The following is a 14,438-nucleotide window of genomic DNA, read 5'->3' as shown; positions in this document are numbered from 1 at the left end:
TAGTAAATGTGGCTCGGGCCCAACCGTGAACTTGAACTTGTTCACTGGGGCCTCGGGCATTCCTCAGTGGTCTCAAGGCAGGGTCGACTTCACCTTCCCTGGGAGGTTTACCACAGGACTGCCAAGCACTGAGCCCCACACTAGGCCTAGGGACTCAAGGGCAGACCTGGGCCCACGGTGTGGGTCAGAGCCAGAGATTGAGCAGGCAGCCGCGGAAGTTGAGTACAGATCGAGGGAAACACGTCCCAGGACAGCTCTTCCCCAACCGAGGCAATGACCCTGGAGCTGAAGGCAGCGCGGGGGCCGGCTAGAGTGCTGGCTGGGGGAGGAGAGGAAGGGGTGAGTGCTGGGGCAGGGGCTGTGTCCAGTTCGCCCCACAGGGAGACTGCCTCCCTCTTCTGGCTCCGCATGCTCCCTGTAGGAGGGCTGTTGGCACCCCCATTCACGCTTGTGCGGCACAAGCGAGGTGCCGAGGCAGGGGCACAGGGAGTCGCACGTCAGCTCCCTTTTCCGTCTCAGCCGAGGTTTTCCTGGCTTGTGGCTCTGCCAAGGGGCCGGCATGGCCACCTATCGGCTGGGGCTGGTGGAAATGGGCCACGTGAGGGGCGCCCAGCCCTGCGCAGCTTCCTGGGCTGGGGGCCGTGGGCCTGCTGGGTGGGGAAGGGGCTGGCGTGAGGGGAGCTGAGACCTTGCCACGTCCCGTCCTGTCCTGCAGAAGGAAGGGGAGTTCACCCTGCACAGCCGGGCCATCCTGGAGATGGAGCAGTACATCCGGGAGACATACCCTGACGCCGTGAAGATCTGCAACATCTGCCACAGCCTCCTCATCCAGGTACTGCGCCAGCAGCGGGATGAGCCGGGGCCCCCGGGGCCCCGCGGGCTCTGAGCCCCTGCCTTGGGCACTGGCGGATGGAGGCCATCCCCTGGGAAGTGTCTGAGGACGGCCATGCGCATGCCCGCCTTTTCTCCTCCCTGGTCCCTCGGCTCTAGGCCAGGGACTCTCAGAGGCCTGTGTGCAGCCCGTGTCATCCTGGTGCTGGCGGTGGCGGCCGCGGCTGTTCTGTCCCGCGTGGCCTGCTTGCCGGGGCTTCCCTGCGGGTGGGCCAGCGCTGGGCGCTTGGGGGGTTCCTCCTCTGACGCTTACCTTCCCACCATCGTCAGCTGCGCCCTGACCAGTCGCTTTGCACAGGTACCTTGGGCACCTGGGGTGGTTTCCTTGGGCCGGCTTCCCGGAAGTGCAGTTTCTGGCACAGTGTTCACGTTTTCTTAAAGCCTTTGATTCACGTTGCCAAATAGCCTTCCGAAAGGCTGTAGTCGTGCGCACGGGCCCTGCACACTCAGAGCGCCCGCGTGCACCGGGAGCCCGGGTTTCCGAGGCCACCTGGCTGTGCTGCGGGGCCTGGCCCGTCACCACCACACTCTGGCCGGTAGAGTTTTGGTATAAGATTTTTATTTGAGAGAGGAAGAGTGTGGGGAGGGGGAGTGGGGAGGGGCAGAGGGAGAGGGAGAAGCAGGCTTCCCACTGAGCAGGGACCCGACCTGGGACTCGATCCCAGGACCCCGAGATCATGATCTGAGCTGAAGGCGGCCGCTTAACCGATGGAGCCACCCCAGCGTCCCACTGTTAGAGTTTTGAGTGTCCTCCACCCACGTTCATTTCTCAGAATTTTTTAATAACAGTTCCTACAAGCCCTTGTGCTGAGGGCTTTGGGATTATCCTTATTCATCTGGGGCCTGGAAGACAAGACCATGGAGCCTGTTGGACGTTTTCCTGGCCATTTACGGAAGGTTTGTGAACATGGAGGTGTGTGCGAGGCTCCACGGCTATTGCCTTTCTGGTTTCAGGGTCAAAGCTGCGAGACGTGTGGCATCAGGATGCACTTACCTTGCACGGCAAAGTATTTTCAGTCCAGCCCCGAGCCTCGCTGTCCCCATTGTAATGACTACTGGCCCCACGAGATACCAGGTTCGCGTCACCGTGGGGCTCGGGGGTTGTGCCCCAGCCTCTGGGAGGGGCTGGGTGGCAGGACTGAGGGGACACCTGGGGGCGGGGAGCACTCAGGCGAGGGCTCCACGTGTGCAGGTCTGTGTGAGCAGGACCTGAACCCACGCGCTGAAGCAGCTCCTGCAGTACGTGGAGGCCTTACTGCTCGCACACTGCCAAGGGCTCTTAGAACCCAGGAGAACCTTTAGGTCACGTGTCTAGACCAGACAGGTCTAGACAAGGCCACACCCGCCTCCTGGCAGCTGTCTGGGGACGGGAGGTGACCCCCCTCTTCCTGGCTACGGTGGGGGGTGGGGCGAGGACAGAGCCCTCGGCAGGCGACCCGTAGCCGCGGTCTTGAGCTGCTGTCATGTGCGTGCCTGGCGCTGCCGCTCACGGTACCTTCTGGCCTTTTCCATGTGCAGAGGTCTTCGATCCCGAGAAGGAGCGGGAGGCTGGTACCTCCAGGGCCAACAAGAGATCCCTGCGGTCCAGGCAGCACTAGCTGGTGCGCTGGTATGGGGCTCGCTGCCTTCGGGGACAGCCAGCGGGCCCTGTTTGGGAGGCAGTGCTTCACGTTGCACCTGAACCCCCGTCTGCTTTGTGGTCGCTCGTGAGGTTTGGAATAAACATTACTAAGGAGTCCTTGCTGCAGCCTCGGTCTGTGGTTGTGCGCCCCCTAGGAGGCTTCCTGGGGTGGCTCCCAGATAACGGAGAACCCCTTGGCTTGGGTCCCCGCTGGGGAAGCTGCCAGAGCTCCTCCTGCATGACACCCCCCCCAGTGGCTCAGCCTCAGCCCCCGGCTTGGGTCACTTGTGCCATCAACACTGGCCGGCCCAGCCCTCCCCAGCCCCCTCACAGCCCGGACCCCTCTCTGGCCCAAGGTGCAGTTTGCCTGACGGGCTGGAGGCTGCTCTCCTCACTGGGTACCTCCGCCCCTGCCTGGTGAAGAGCAGCGCCACCAGCAGCCGTCCTGTCGGCCTAGATGTCCCCTCCTCCCTGGCTCACCGGCCACCGAACCCTGTCCAGGCCCCCTGCCCCCTCTGCCAGCTCAGCTCCTGGCCACAGCCAGCCCGCCTGCTCCAGGCTCTTCCACCGCGGCCATCCGTGCGGCACGCCCACCTGAGACCTGATGGCCCCGCTGGCCCGGGGCCCGGGTGCAGACTGAGGATTCATGGGCCGGCGCTGAGGCCCATCTCACCACCTCTCTGGGCCCGCTTTGCCCCACATGGCCTTTCTTTCCCTCCTGAAAGCGCCCTCTGTTCCTGGCCCCTGAGCCCCTGCATGCATTGTGCCCTGGGCCTGCGCAATTTCCCTCGTTTCCCGCCACTGGCCTGCTCCCCAGCCGCTCTTCGGATTTTGTCACGGTTTCCAGCCCTCGGTCCAGCCCTGTTTTCCCCCACATCCCTGCTTATCACACCTGCCACACTTCTGACTCCCGTCTCCTTGTCTCTTCCACCCCGGTATCAGTCAGCCCAGCCCAATGTGGCTAAACAAGGAAGGACTTGGCCAGACGGGGTCCTTCAGGAGAGGCTTGACCTGGTGGGTCCTGTGATGTCACCAAGAATCTACATCGCTGCCTCTGCTAACTTTCATCGAGCTGGCCTTGTGCTTACAGTCTCCCAGAAAATCTAGCCACTTTCTTCCTGCTAGCCATCCTTCCAGGCCTCACACGCCACTGCGCCCGTGTTGGGAGGAAGAGGGCGTGTCCCATTAACTGGCTTGCCTGCCCCAGCAAACACCCTCGTGGTCCCAGCTCCACTCTGGATACTTACAGAGGTGGGGACGGGATAGGGCAGTCCAGTTGGGACTGGCAAATCGGGGCTTGCCTCTGAGCCACAGAGTTCTCTCCCAAAGATAATGGGATGTTCTTATCAGGCAAACGGGGAATAAACTTGGCACCAAATGGGCAGGTGGCCTCCACCCGTCATCTGTTCCACAAGCCCGGTGCACAGGGGACATCTAGCATCTATGACGTGGTAGACAAATGGCGCCGGCTGGTGAGAGGCTCACCCTCCCAGCCTCAGGTGGGTCTCCTCATCGCCCAGCTCCCAGGCAGTAAGGATGCTTCCAACGGAGCCTCTGGGAGCCAGGCTGGGATCCCGGCACAGCCCTCTGGAGGCAAACAGCAGCCCCCCAGTAGAGCCCCATGGGTACCCCCCGACCGTGTAGGGAGGTCTGGTGTCAAGCAGGCAACGGAAAGCATCCTCACTAGCTTAAGCAGAGAAGGGCTTTCTTGGAAGGGTACAAGGAAATCTGCAGAGATGACAGGAAGGCAGGAAAAACAGTGGAGAAAGGATGGACCCTGGGGCTTGGGGGGGCCCGGGGGCTTCCCACAGCCCGAGGAGGGGCAGTGTCATACCACGCAGGTCCAGGCGAGTCCTAGCTGTGACTCCAGATGCTCTGAGCCCCTGGCCCCGGGGGACACAGGTCCCCCCGCTCTCAGTCTCCCGGTGCTGATCCCAATGTGAACTTCCCAAGGACTCCTTGACAGCACCCGACAAAACCTCATACACAATTCTGAAGACCATGTCTGGCGCTCGAGGCTTTGGGGATCAGGCCGTTGCCCGCCTCTCTGCCCAGCCCGTCTTCCCCCTCTCTGCTCCCTGTCGACACTCCTGACTTGGTCACTCCGGGAGCTACCAATGGGACAGGTGACAGCTGTTCCGCTTTCCGGGCTTGCCCTGCCAGCCCGCCGGCCCTTCTCACAGCAGCTCGCAGACCTGGCTCCCCCTGCAGATGCAGTACCCGCCCCCCCCCCCCCGTGCTCCGGCTGCACGGGCTCCCTCCCTCTCCCCTAGCACCTGAGCCTTCCTGCCCCAGGGCTGTTGTACCTGCTGCTGGGAGCGCCTCCTCAAACCTCGTGGCCAGTTGCGGCCTCCTGGTCATTCTGGCTACTCAGATGTCGTCTGTGCTAAGTCCCATCCCCAGCACCCCCGTCGCAGTCCCTTCACAGGCCTCGCCACGATCCACACCTTACTGCACTGTCCCTCCGTCTGGACGCCGGGACAGGGCCGCATCTGGCTCGAGGCCTTGCGTCCCTGCGTCGGACCAGCCCCGGGCTGGCCTCTGCAGCTCGGGCGGGTGGGGGACGGCAGCCCTGAGCTCACCCCTCATCGGCTCGGCGGGCAGCCGGTGGGCGCTCGTCTTCCATGAGGACCCGAGTCCGCGCTGCTCAGAGCCGAGGCCAGCCCTCCGGCCCTGCTGTTGCCGGTGGCCTTGGAGCCCCACCCAGAGGACACATAAAGATTTCGGCTTCTGCCCCGTCTTGCCACCTGACAAGGGACAGTTGCTGCAGGCAGCCAGGCCCCCGCATCCCGCTTTAACGCCCGTGTCCTCTCAGCCGCTCGGAGCAGGAGCGGGGCCGCCAGCCGGGAGAGACGGATCGTAGAGGCTACAGCCGCCCTCGGGTGGGGGGCCTGTGGGTGATGCAGGCGGGCCCCCGAGTTATGGCCCACTCATCCCTGATGGCCAGCGTGCCAGACGCAGTGGCCTTCCTACTGCCCTGCTACCTTCAGCGGCGCCGATATTTGGGTAAGTTCTTCATCTGACGGATTAGGCAAAGAACTATTAATAGCGCCAGATGGGGGACAAGCAGTCTCCGCAGAGAGCCCTCGTTTCACTCCCAAGTAGCTGGCCTTTGCCTCTGCCCTGCGTGCTCCCGCCACGCCCCCACCTCACTCCACCTCAGCCCCGCTGCCTCCCTGCCCCACCCCTCCAACAGCCCGCTGGCTCCACGCATATACTGATGGTCTCCCTGCCCCCAACTTGGGGGCCCAAGCCCTGCGTGATCAAGCTCAAAGGCCCTGGCCCGCTTGCAGAGGATGCGAGCGGCTACGGTTCCAGCCACCCACCGACGCTTCCCCACCCCTGCTCTCGCTTACCCAAGGGTCTGCGTGTTAGCCAGGCCCCGGCTGCTGGAGCTGCACCTGTTGGCTCCCGGCCCGCCAGAGTCTTCCCTGGGGCCTTGGAGCCTGTGGGCCCTGGTGCTGCGGGGACATGGAGCTGACCTGCAGGGCCACCTGCTCCCCTGGGCGGAAGGCTCTCTCTGCAAGTGGGGAATGAATGAGACCGGGGCAGGAGGGGGCTTCTGGGCACCGCTGAGGGTGGTTTCATGGTGTGGGGACTGGCTGCTGGGAGGGGGCACGGTTGAATATGCAGGCTAGGAGATGGCCCTGGCTGCGCTGTGTGTGCATAATGACAACAGAAACCTCCCCAGACTTCCCGCTGCCGGCAGGGCTGGGCTGAGCAAGCCGAGAGGGACTGTCGCCCGTGGCCAGCGCCACCTCCAGAGTCTGCGGGTTGGGGCTGTCCTGTCAGGCCAGTCATGACAAACAAGTCGGTGGCAATCACAGTAATTATTAAGATCAGATGGTAGCTAACGCCCGTGGATTTGCCGGGGCGCTGTCCGCGTGCTGCCTCTCGAACTCTCATTGTGGGTGCTCGAGCTGCCCTGTTTTCCCCATGGAGGCACACACACAGTGAGGTATCCGTCCCACCTCTGCCACAGCAAGTAAGCCAAGGGGCCAGGTCTGAATCCGGGCAGCCGACCTCAGAGCCCACCCCCTACCGCCGTGCACACTGCCAGCCCCTGTCCCCAGCACCTCAGGCCTCACGATGCCCAGGGTCTCCAGGCAGGTGTTGGCCTGGGGCGTCCTCCTGGGGTCCGGCCCACCTGCCTCTGCTGCACGCACCTGGCCTGGAGCGTGCGCCTTGCCGTGCCCTCGTCCTGTGTCCGCCAGCACCCAGCCCGGTCTCCAGCAAAGGCTCCGGCACAGGCCGGGTGTGGAGCCGGGGAGGCGTCTCGGACCCTCGCACCCTGGCTATGACCACCAGAAGCTGACGGAGAAGCTCAAGTCCAGAGCCCGCACGTAGTGCCAGTACCGGGCCGGAATAAAGAGGACCTCCCCGGGAGACAGGACGCAGGACAGGAACGGGGCCTCAGCAAACCTGGGGAACTTCTCCCGCTCGGGGTTCTCCACGTCAACCTGAAGAAGACCCGAGCCATCACCTGCCTGCTCTCCAGGGTCCAGGTGGGAGAATCTGCAGCGCCACGCAGGGTCCCCGAGCACCCACCTGGCTCGTGTTATGAAGAAGGTGCGTCTCGTGCGGATATAAAGCCTCTGACTCCTGCGGGGAATACAGCCGGATGTACTTCCTGCCGATCACCTGGGAAGACAGTGCCTCATCACTCAGCTGCTGCCCCCAGCGCCACGGCTGCCCCCCGCGGACTGCAGGTCCCTGAACCCACCAGCGTCCCACACCTCTGCACGCCTTTCCACGTGCTGTTCCCTGCGCCCAGACTGCCCCATCCCCGCCACGTGCATTCCAGGCCATGCATGGGTTTAGCCTCCAGATATATTACGGATCGGTAACTAGAGAGGCTAGCCAAGTGGCCCAACGTCACCAGGCTGGATGGTGACAGGGCTGGCGTTCACGCCAAGCAGTGGCTCCGGGCCCCAGCCCTCAGCCCCTCTAGTGCCTCTGCTGGAAGAACGTTCTCATCTGTTAAACCTCTCTGCCTGCAAAAAATAAGGTGGTTTCACAACAGGTGCCCCTCTCCTTGCAATAAGCACACCCGCTCCCCGTCTGGGTCAGGGTCTCAGGACACACCATCCAGTGGCCGGGAAGCCACGCCTCGTCTGGGGAGAGGTGCTGGCAGGGGGAACCTGGCCTGGTTCTGATGGAAGGGGGGTGGCAGGGGAAGGCAGAGGACACGCAGCGTGAGGGCACTTGCTCCGTCCCGAGACGGCACCCCGGCCCTGCTCTGCCCGAGTGACGTGGCCACCATCCCGGGGGCTGCTGGTCCCGGGCCCACACCTGGAACCAGCCTCTGCCAGAGGGAGGGCCCCATAGGGGCCTGGTACCATCTTTCTGATTTCATTTTTGTCCACACCCCTCTCTCTGGTGTTTAAACCTGGGTAACGTGGCCAGCTGCGCGGGGCCAGGCTGGGGAGGCACAAGGCCAATGCTCTGGACCAACTCCCACCTGGACCAGAAAGTTCTGCTGAGGGTCCTGATGAAGGGGGGACACGGTTCCTTGGGGACCAAACCAGGCATTAATGGTGATCTCTTCCTCCTCCCCGTCGCCCAGGCAGCAGTAGTCCGGGATGCTGATGTCCCGCTTCAGCTCCGGGATCTGTGGGGGCAGAGCACAGGTGGGGGGTCGAGCCTCTGGCCAGGGACGCACCACCCCTGAAGTCAACGGACCATCTCACAGGATGGCCAAACACACACTGCCTTTTTACCTAACAACGCGACTGTGTCTGTGTTTTACTGTGGGGGAACTGAAAAACCAACTGAAGAAATTAATATATAGGGACACTTGGGTGGCTCAGTCAGTTGAGTGTCCAACTCCTGATTTCGCCTCAGGCTGTGATCTCATGAGATCGGGCCCCATGTTGGCCTCTGTGCTCAGCATGGAGTCTGCTTGTCCCTCTCCCTCTGCCCCTCCCACTATGCAAGCTCTCTCTCTCTCAAGTAAATACATAAATTTTTTAAAAAAAGAAAGAAAAAATAAATATATAATCATTACAAAAGAGTTACATATAATTTTATTTCCAGATTTGTTTCCCTGTCATGTGCATTTTATCTTCGTTTCCTTTTTGAAAACCTGATAGCACTGCTTTGCACTTAAAAATACACCAGCTCGCAATGTTTGTACTACAGAGTGCTACGTTTTTGAAAATCAAATTAAAGAAAAAAACAGAAAGAAAATGGGGTTGGGTATTTATCAAATCTCTGGAAAGGGAGACTCCCCAAAATGAACTAAGGAGAAAGCGGTGACCGTGCATGCATTTTAAATATGTTCACGAATCCAAAGGCCAATAAAGGGAGAAACTTTTGCACTGTGGTACCCGAGGGTTAGTGTGGAGAGCTCGTACCAAATAACAAGGAAACATAGTAAGGATCCCGGTACATAAGCTACATGAATAATCAAAGGGCAAAAACCAGACACTATGTAGAAATGAGTTAGATACAAGGGAGGCGCTGTTGGCTCCCCGCCCCAGCCGCCGTCCCTGACCCGCCGACAAGAGGTGCTTTCAGACAGCAAGCATGGTGTCCCCTCTGGAGTTTGCTTCTAGCCCTGCGTCCTCCCCGCTCCCTGGCCGGGCCTTCAGAGGGTCCGCCGGGGCTGCACCCAGCAGAGGGGCCCCAGCACCCCCACTCAGGGCTGGTGAGGGGTCTGGACACCCCGGGGAGGGGGCCGCGGGCCGGCTCCCCTGGGTGCAGCCCCGGCTGGGCCTTCTGAAGGCCTGTCAGACGCCGGTTCTTTCCTGCAGAGGCCAGGTCCCCATGGCCCCACGCAGCCCCGAGCCTCGAAGACTGCCTGCTGCTGGGGTAGGTGGCTCGGCGGCTCAGGGAAATTCCACAGAAACCGACGTCTGGTCCCTAATGGGTGGCGGTGGGGGGCACCCCTCGGCTACTTTCCACAGGTATTTGAGAGGGACGTCTCCCTGCTCTGAAGGGGCAGCTGCAGGCAGGCTTTCGCCATCTTTCAGTCATAGCTGCTCCAAGTTCAGGGTGCTGGCCAAGAAGCCACTGATGGATCCTTGGGAATGGCTGGAATGTTCTCCCTGCAGAGACCTCAGGCTGTTCTGTCTCAAACAGCCTGTGCAGAAGTAGAGAAATGCGGCTGTGTCCACCGCTCTGGACTAACGTACAAGTTCCCAGTCTGGGGTCCCCTGTCCTGTCGGCCCGTGGGGTGGCCAGTGGGGTGGGGGGTGGCAGGAGATGCCAAAGGCCTCTGGGAACCTCCTGCTTCTCCATCACCACCAGGCTCCGGCACACACAGCTGCTTCCCGCTGGGACGCTCGGAAGCGGACTGGTCCCTGATGATATCATCAGGGTTTCTGGACTGTGACTGGTTGGTCAAATGGTGTAATGAGAGCCACTGGCCACGGATTCAGAGACCACCCCCCCCCAGAGAAGGAATGCTCCCACCATGTGACCAATAATTAAAGGGAGGCCTAGCGTGGTGGCCACAATCTCCCACAACCTGGGGCCCCTGGGAGAAAAGTCAGTAAGACGTTTTTGGGCAAGAGGTTTCAGGTGGGAGCCACTGAGCTTCGTGGAGACAGAGAAGGCCCCACAAAGCAGTGCGGGGGCCTGCCAGGTGGCACTCTGGGCAGCAGAGGTGAAAACACACCTCTGGGGACCCGAGAGAAAGATCCAGGTGGCCTTCCAAAAGGCAAAATGTCTTCAAGGTCTTGGTTCGTCTTAAAAACAATTGGGCACTTTGCCTTCTGCTTCTAAAACTGCTTCTTGTTCTAGTAAAATCGAAAATGGCTGCCCTAGGACAGGGAGGCGAGTTTACCTGTGGCTTCACAGGGCCCCCGGGAGGTGTGAACAAGGTCAGGGGACAGGCTGGTCACTTGGGATGGCACGGTAGGGGCCTGCTCGCTAGACTCCCCCTTTCCTTCGGAGAGGGCAGGAGCCCAACTGAGATGGGCTAAGGATGGTGCCGGGAACCCCCCGGAAAACCCACGGTCAAGGACAGCAGTGACCTGCTCTTTCTGGGTCGGGTCCTAATTCGGGAGGCCTGGGAAAGAGAGCGCAGCCCACCCAGCCCCCACCTGCTCCGACCCCTTTAATTTTGGGTGCGTAGGCTCCTGGGGGCTGGGACAGCCCCAACTGGACCTGGGTCCCGTGTCAGGACAGGCACTGAGAGTAGCCCCAGCCCAGGGACAGACCCGGCAGACCTTGGCTGTGGTTCGAGCCCTGACTGACTCAGTCAGATCCAACCCCTTCGGGGCATAACCCCCCATCCCCACCCAGGCCAGGTGCTGCCCTGCCCGGGCATTCCTGCTGGGCCCCACCACAGTGTCTGTAGCCTGGCCGAGACACCAGCGAAGTCCCTCCTGGATCCCTTGGCTCCACTGACTGGGCACTCGGGTCTCAAGTCTGGAGTTTTCCTTGACTGCTCCCTTTCCCTCGGCCTCACCCAGCCACCTGTGTGCAGGTGCCGGCAGCTGGCACCAATCTGGAACCCGTCCGCTTCCCCGGGCATCAGCTCCCCCTGGACTACGGCAGCAGCTTCCTGGGGGTCTCCCCGCTGCCCCACCCACCCACCTTCCATTCCCCTCTAGGACGGGGCCTCGGCCATCTGAGAAGGCCCCCAACCCTCCCACGCGGCCCCAGGCATGGAAAAGACCATCCTTCCTCTTCCAGCCCCACCTGCTGCTTCCCCCCCCGCCCCAGGCACTTGGCTCCAGCCCCGCTCAAGGGGCAAGTCCGCTCCTGCTGCCCCCTTAGCTGGCATGTCCCCCTCGTCTCCTTTTAGACAAAAGAAGAAAGTTAAGGATTGGCATCAAATACAGCACTTACACTAGACAACTAGCTTAAACCCAGAACGTATACATAAGACTCCTAACACTCAAAAGACAAACGACCCAATAAAAAACATGGGCAAAACATCCGCCCGTGGCTGGAGGCTGCTCGTCTTTGAGGTTGCCACTGAAGTCTCACCTCCTGGAGACGCCTTCCCTGCCCCTTGGCTCCCTGGAGCCACCGCCACAAGGCTGCCTGTTCTTCTCCTGGGGGCGCTCATCACCAGCTGATGTACTTGGATTTCAGGTCCACTGGGGTGGGAGGGGCAGCTCTTCCTTACCCTGTCCCCCCAGGGCCGGGCCCAGAGCAGGGTGCAGAGGGGCTCACAGGAAGCCCAGGCCCAGGGCAGCATTCCGGCCCCCTGCTCCCAGGACAGAGTGAAGTGAGTGGGGGGGCAGGGCAGGGGGGTGGACAGAAGGAAACTGTTCAATGACCTCCCCAGGATAAGCTGTCAGGTTGTTTCAGCCTAACCAGATGGCTCTGAAAACTCGGAAGGCCATCAGGTTCCACTTCACTTTGTTCCCTCGTTGTGTCTACATTTAAAAATAAAGTCTATTTTTTCTCATGATGATGAGCATACGGGCTCGTTCTAGATGCTTTGCAAACTGCAGAGAATAGGAAAAACCGCACACTGTGTGACCACGCACAAGCGCTGTTCATCTTCTGGGGCATCTCCTGTCCTCACCAGAGCAGATCTCCCTCTGTCCGCTGCGCATCCTCGCTTTCTCACTTCCCCGCAGCCAGGCAGCTCCCCGGGTCCCACGAGCGCGTCTTGAGTGAGCTCCCCTGCTCACCGTGTGCTCGGGGCCCCGGGTGACAGGTGCACGGGACACGCGCTGCCGGGGTTGGGGGCTGGGAGCCATCCTGCATTTCTGTCAGCTCTGGGAGCACTGGTGGGGCCACCCTGTCATGCTCCCTTCTTAGGGCTGACTGGTGACGGTGATGGAGAAAGCCAGAGCAGGACTTCTGCCCCGCCCCCACCCTGGGCTCTCCTGATGGATCTCCCTGGAATACCTCCTCTTACTGGGACCCTACTGCTCAGAAACCTCCCAGGGCTCCCCGCTGCCTTGCAGATAAATCCAAGTTCTTGGTCTGACCTTCAAGGCTTGCTCAGCTGGGGCCCAGCCTCCCTCTTTGCCTTCTCGCTCTGCTCTTCTGGATGCACCCTCTCAGGCAGGTGGACGCACCCAGCACAGGGAGCCTGCTCCAGAGTGCGCCCCTAAGCCTTGGTGCATGAGGCGCCTCTCCCTGCAATGTCCTCCTGCCTCCGGCCTGGCTGGGCACCGCTCCTCCTCTCAGCCCCAGCCCGAGACCCCCTCAGCCTTCAGCCTTCAAGCAGTCTGTCCTGAGGGTCTTCAGTCTGGCCAACCAGGGCTGGGGACCCAGAGGAACTGAACCCGACCCTTGCCAGGAGTGAGCTGACAACTGAGATGGACTAAGGACGGTGCCGGGAACACCCCCGGAAAACCCACAGTCAAGGACAGCAGTGACCTGCTCTTTCCGGGTCGGGTCAGAGCCTGCTGCCCTCACTCGGCTCCCCAGGACCCATTCCTCCATGTCCGACCACACCTGCTCCCACTTCGCTGGGGCCACCTCCCTCCGATGCCGTGGGCTCCTCACCACCCCCATCCCAGGCTTGGGGCCCTGGGGTCGGTACGCCCAGTCTCCCGCTCGCCAGCTGCTGCCCTCTGGTGAGGGGGACATGGGCGCCACCCCCGTGGGTGGCCCAAGAGGCTGCTAGAGCCTTTCCGGCCCTCTGGGGCTCAGAGCCCATGAGGGGAGGTGGGAGAAGGTGGCAGGATCAAGGACAGAGGAGCGTGGTCTCAGACTTACCTGGTCAAAGAGCTGGTGCTGCGCAAGGTACCCGACGTCCTTTGACTAATCCGTGGAAGGAAAACCGGAAGCGACACAGAAAAAGCCTGGTTAGCCGTAAGGAGCACCTTCCGGGTGCTGTTCCGCTCACTCTCAGCACTGGGTGTGCCCCAGCCACTGCGTCCCGTCCCCCTTGGGCCCCTCTGTGCCCCAGGGGCAAACATCAGCGATGCTCTCCCTCTTGCGGGCAGCGCTGGGCCGCCTCTGTAGGGATGCCCCAGGCTCAGTTTCCCCCCATGAAAATGAAGAGGCTGTACACCCATGAGGATTTCTTTTATAAATAAAAATAGAATCATATCATATGTATTACTTGGAAATCCATTTCATTTAATGACAACCTCACGAGTATCTCCTCAGGTGAGTACGTACAGATCTGCCTCATTTTTTTTTTTTTTGACGGATACATGTTTTATAGGCAGGGTACCCCATGAATTCAATCACCCCCTGCTGGTGGACAGTCAGGTTATTTAGCCAGTGTTTCCATAAACAGCCTAATATTCTGGTCCTTATATTTATGTCCTCCCAAAAATAGAACAACTGAGTCAAGGAGTGTCTGCATTTTAAATTGTAGTAGCTTCTGCCAGCTTATTTTCCCAAAATTAACCACGTACTGACTTTCCAGCACAACTGTGAGCACCCATTTCCTACATCCCAGCTGCATTCCCCAGAGATGATCATTTTGTGAACATCTCTGCCATCAGACAGATGGAAAGATCGGTGCCTTACAAACTGCGCTCCACAAGGTTCCAGGCCTTCTTAGGAGGTAGCGCAGGCTCTGGAAGGGCCACTGGGGGTGGAGCATGCGGGAGGCTGGCTGCCAGTCCCCCCAACCATAGCCACAGCCCAGCCGGCCTGGGTCTCCTGGGCTCTGCTGATGAACTCATTGACCGTCATGAGCGTCTGCGACCAGTCCTCGTCCGTGTACCTGGAACCAACTTCTGCCGGGACAGTTCGGCAGCCGGCAATGTCTTGGATATACTCCAAACTAGTATGTTGAAGGAGATGGAGGCTTCTCTCTAGAATCCCTCAAGACTTTCTCTGCTTCCAGCCCTCTCCCTCACTCCCTTCTCTTCTTGATGACTTGAAAAGTTACAACAAGCCAGACCTGGGGTTCTGTGGCGGGCAGGGCCGGATCTGTGTGATCTCTGCTGTCACGGGGATTCTGGCCCAAAGACGCTAACTCAGGTTAGCCAGGTGCTGACCATGCTGCGCTCAGAGCTTTCTGTGGTTTACTCTTCCGTGTTTCAAACTA

The 14,438-nt window shown here is 60.7% G+C and overlaps 2 protein-coding genes across 8 annotated transcripts in view; one reads left to right on the top strand and one right to left on the bottom strand.

The window, feature by feature from the left end:
* Window positions 1-2,626, top strand: part of NSMCE1 (NSE1 component of SMC5/6 complex) — a 39,306-nt gene extending 36,680 nt beyond the window's left edge. The window contains exons 6-8 of the mRNA XM_028110036.2: window positions 716-832; window positions 1,846-1,966; window positions 2,410-2,626. Of these exons, the coding sequence (XP_027965837.2) occupies window positions 716-832; window positions 1,846-1,966; window positions 2,410-2,489 (318 nt within the window). The 3' untranslated portion in view covers window positions 2,490-2,626. The remainder of the gene's footprint in view (window positions 1-715; window positions 833-1,845; window positions 1,967-2,409) is intronic.
* KDM8 (lysine demethylase 8 (putative)) overlaps window positions 1-14,438 on the bottom strand; it is a 44,067-nt gene that overhangs the window by 9,373 nt on the left and 20,256 nt on the right. For 5 of the 7 annotated variants that reach the window (XR_015769542.1, XR_015769545.1, XR_015769544.1 and 2 more), the window contains exons 5-7: window positions 13,148-13,192; window positions 7,974-8,123; window positions 7,061-7,153 (exon numbers count right to left, since the gene is read on the bottom strand). Coding sequence is in view for 3 of the 7 variants with exons in the window: in XM_088029056.1 (XP_087885182.1) it covers window positions 7,061-7,153; window positions 7,974-8,123; window positions 13,148-13,192 (288 nt within the window). In the remaining 4 variants the exon portion in view is untranslated. Of the gene's footprint in view, window positions 1-6,323; window positions 6,973-7,060; window positions 7,154-7,973; window positions 8,124-13,147; window positions 13,193-14,438 lie in introns of those variants that run through there. The other 2 variants (XM_028110199.1, XM_028110198.1) reach the window with 1 other exon arrangement.

This window comes from Eumetopias jubatus, unplaced genomic scaffold (assembly GCF_037043125.1).
Source record: "Eumetopias jubatus isolate StellerSeaLion01/CBP00866 unplaced genomic scaffold, mEumJub1_p1.0 scaffold_12, whole genome shotgun sequence".
Taxonomy (NCBI): domain Eukaryota; kingdom Metazoa; phylum Chordata; class Mammalia; order Carnivora; family Otariidae; genus Eumetopias; species Eumetopias jubatus.
Note: the sequence above shows the minus strand (reverse complement) of the source record. Positions and strands in the feature narration are given on the sequence as shown.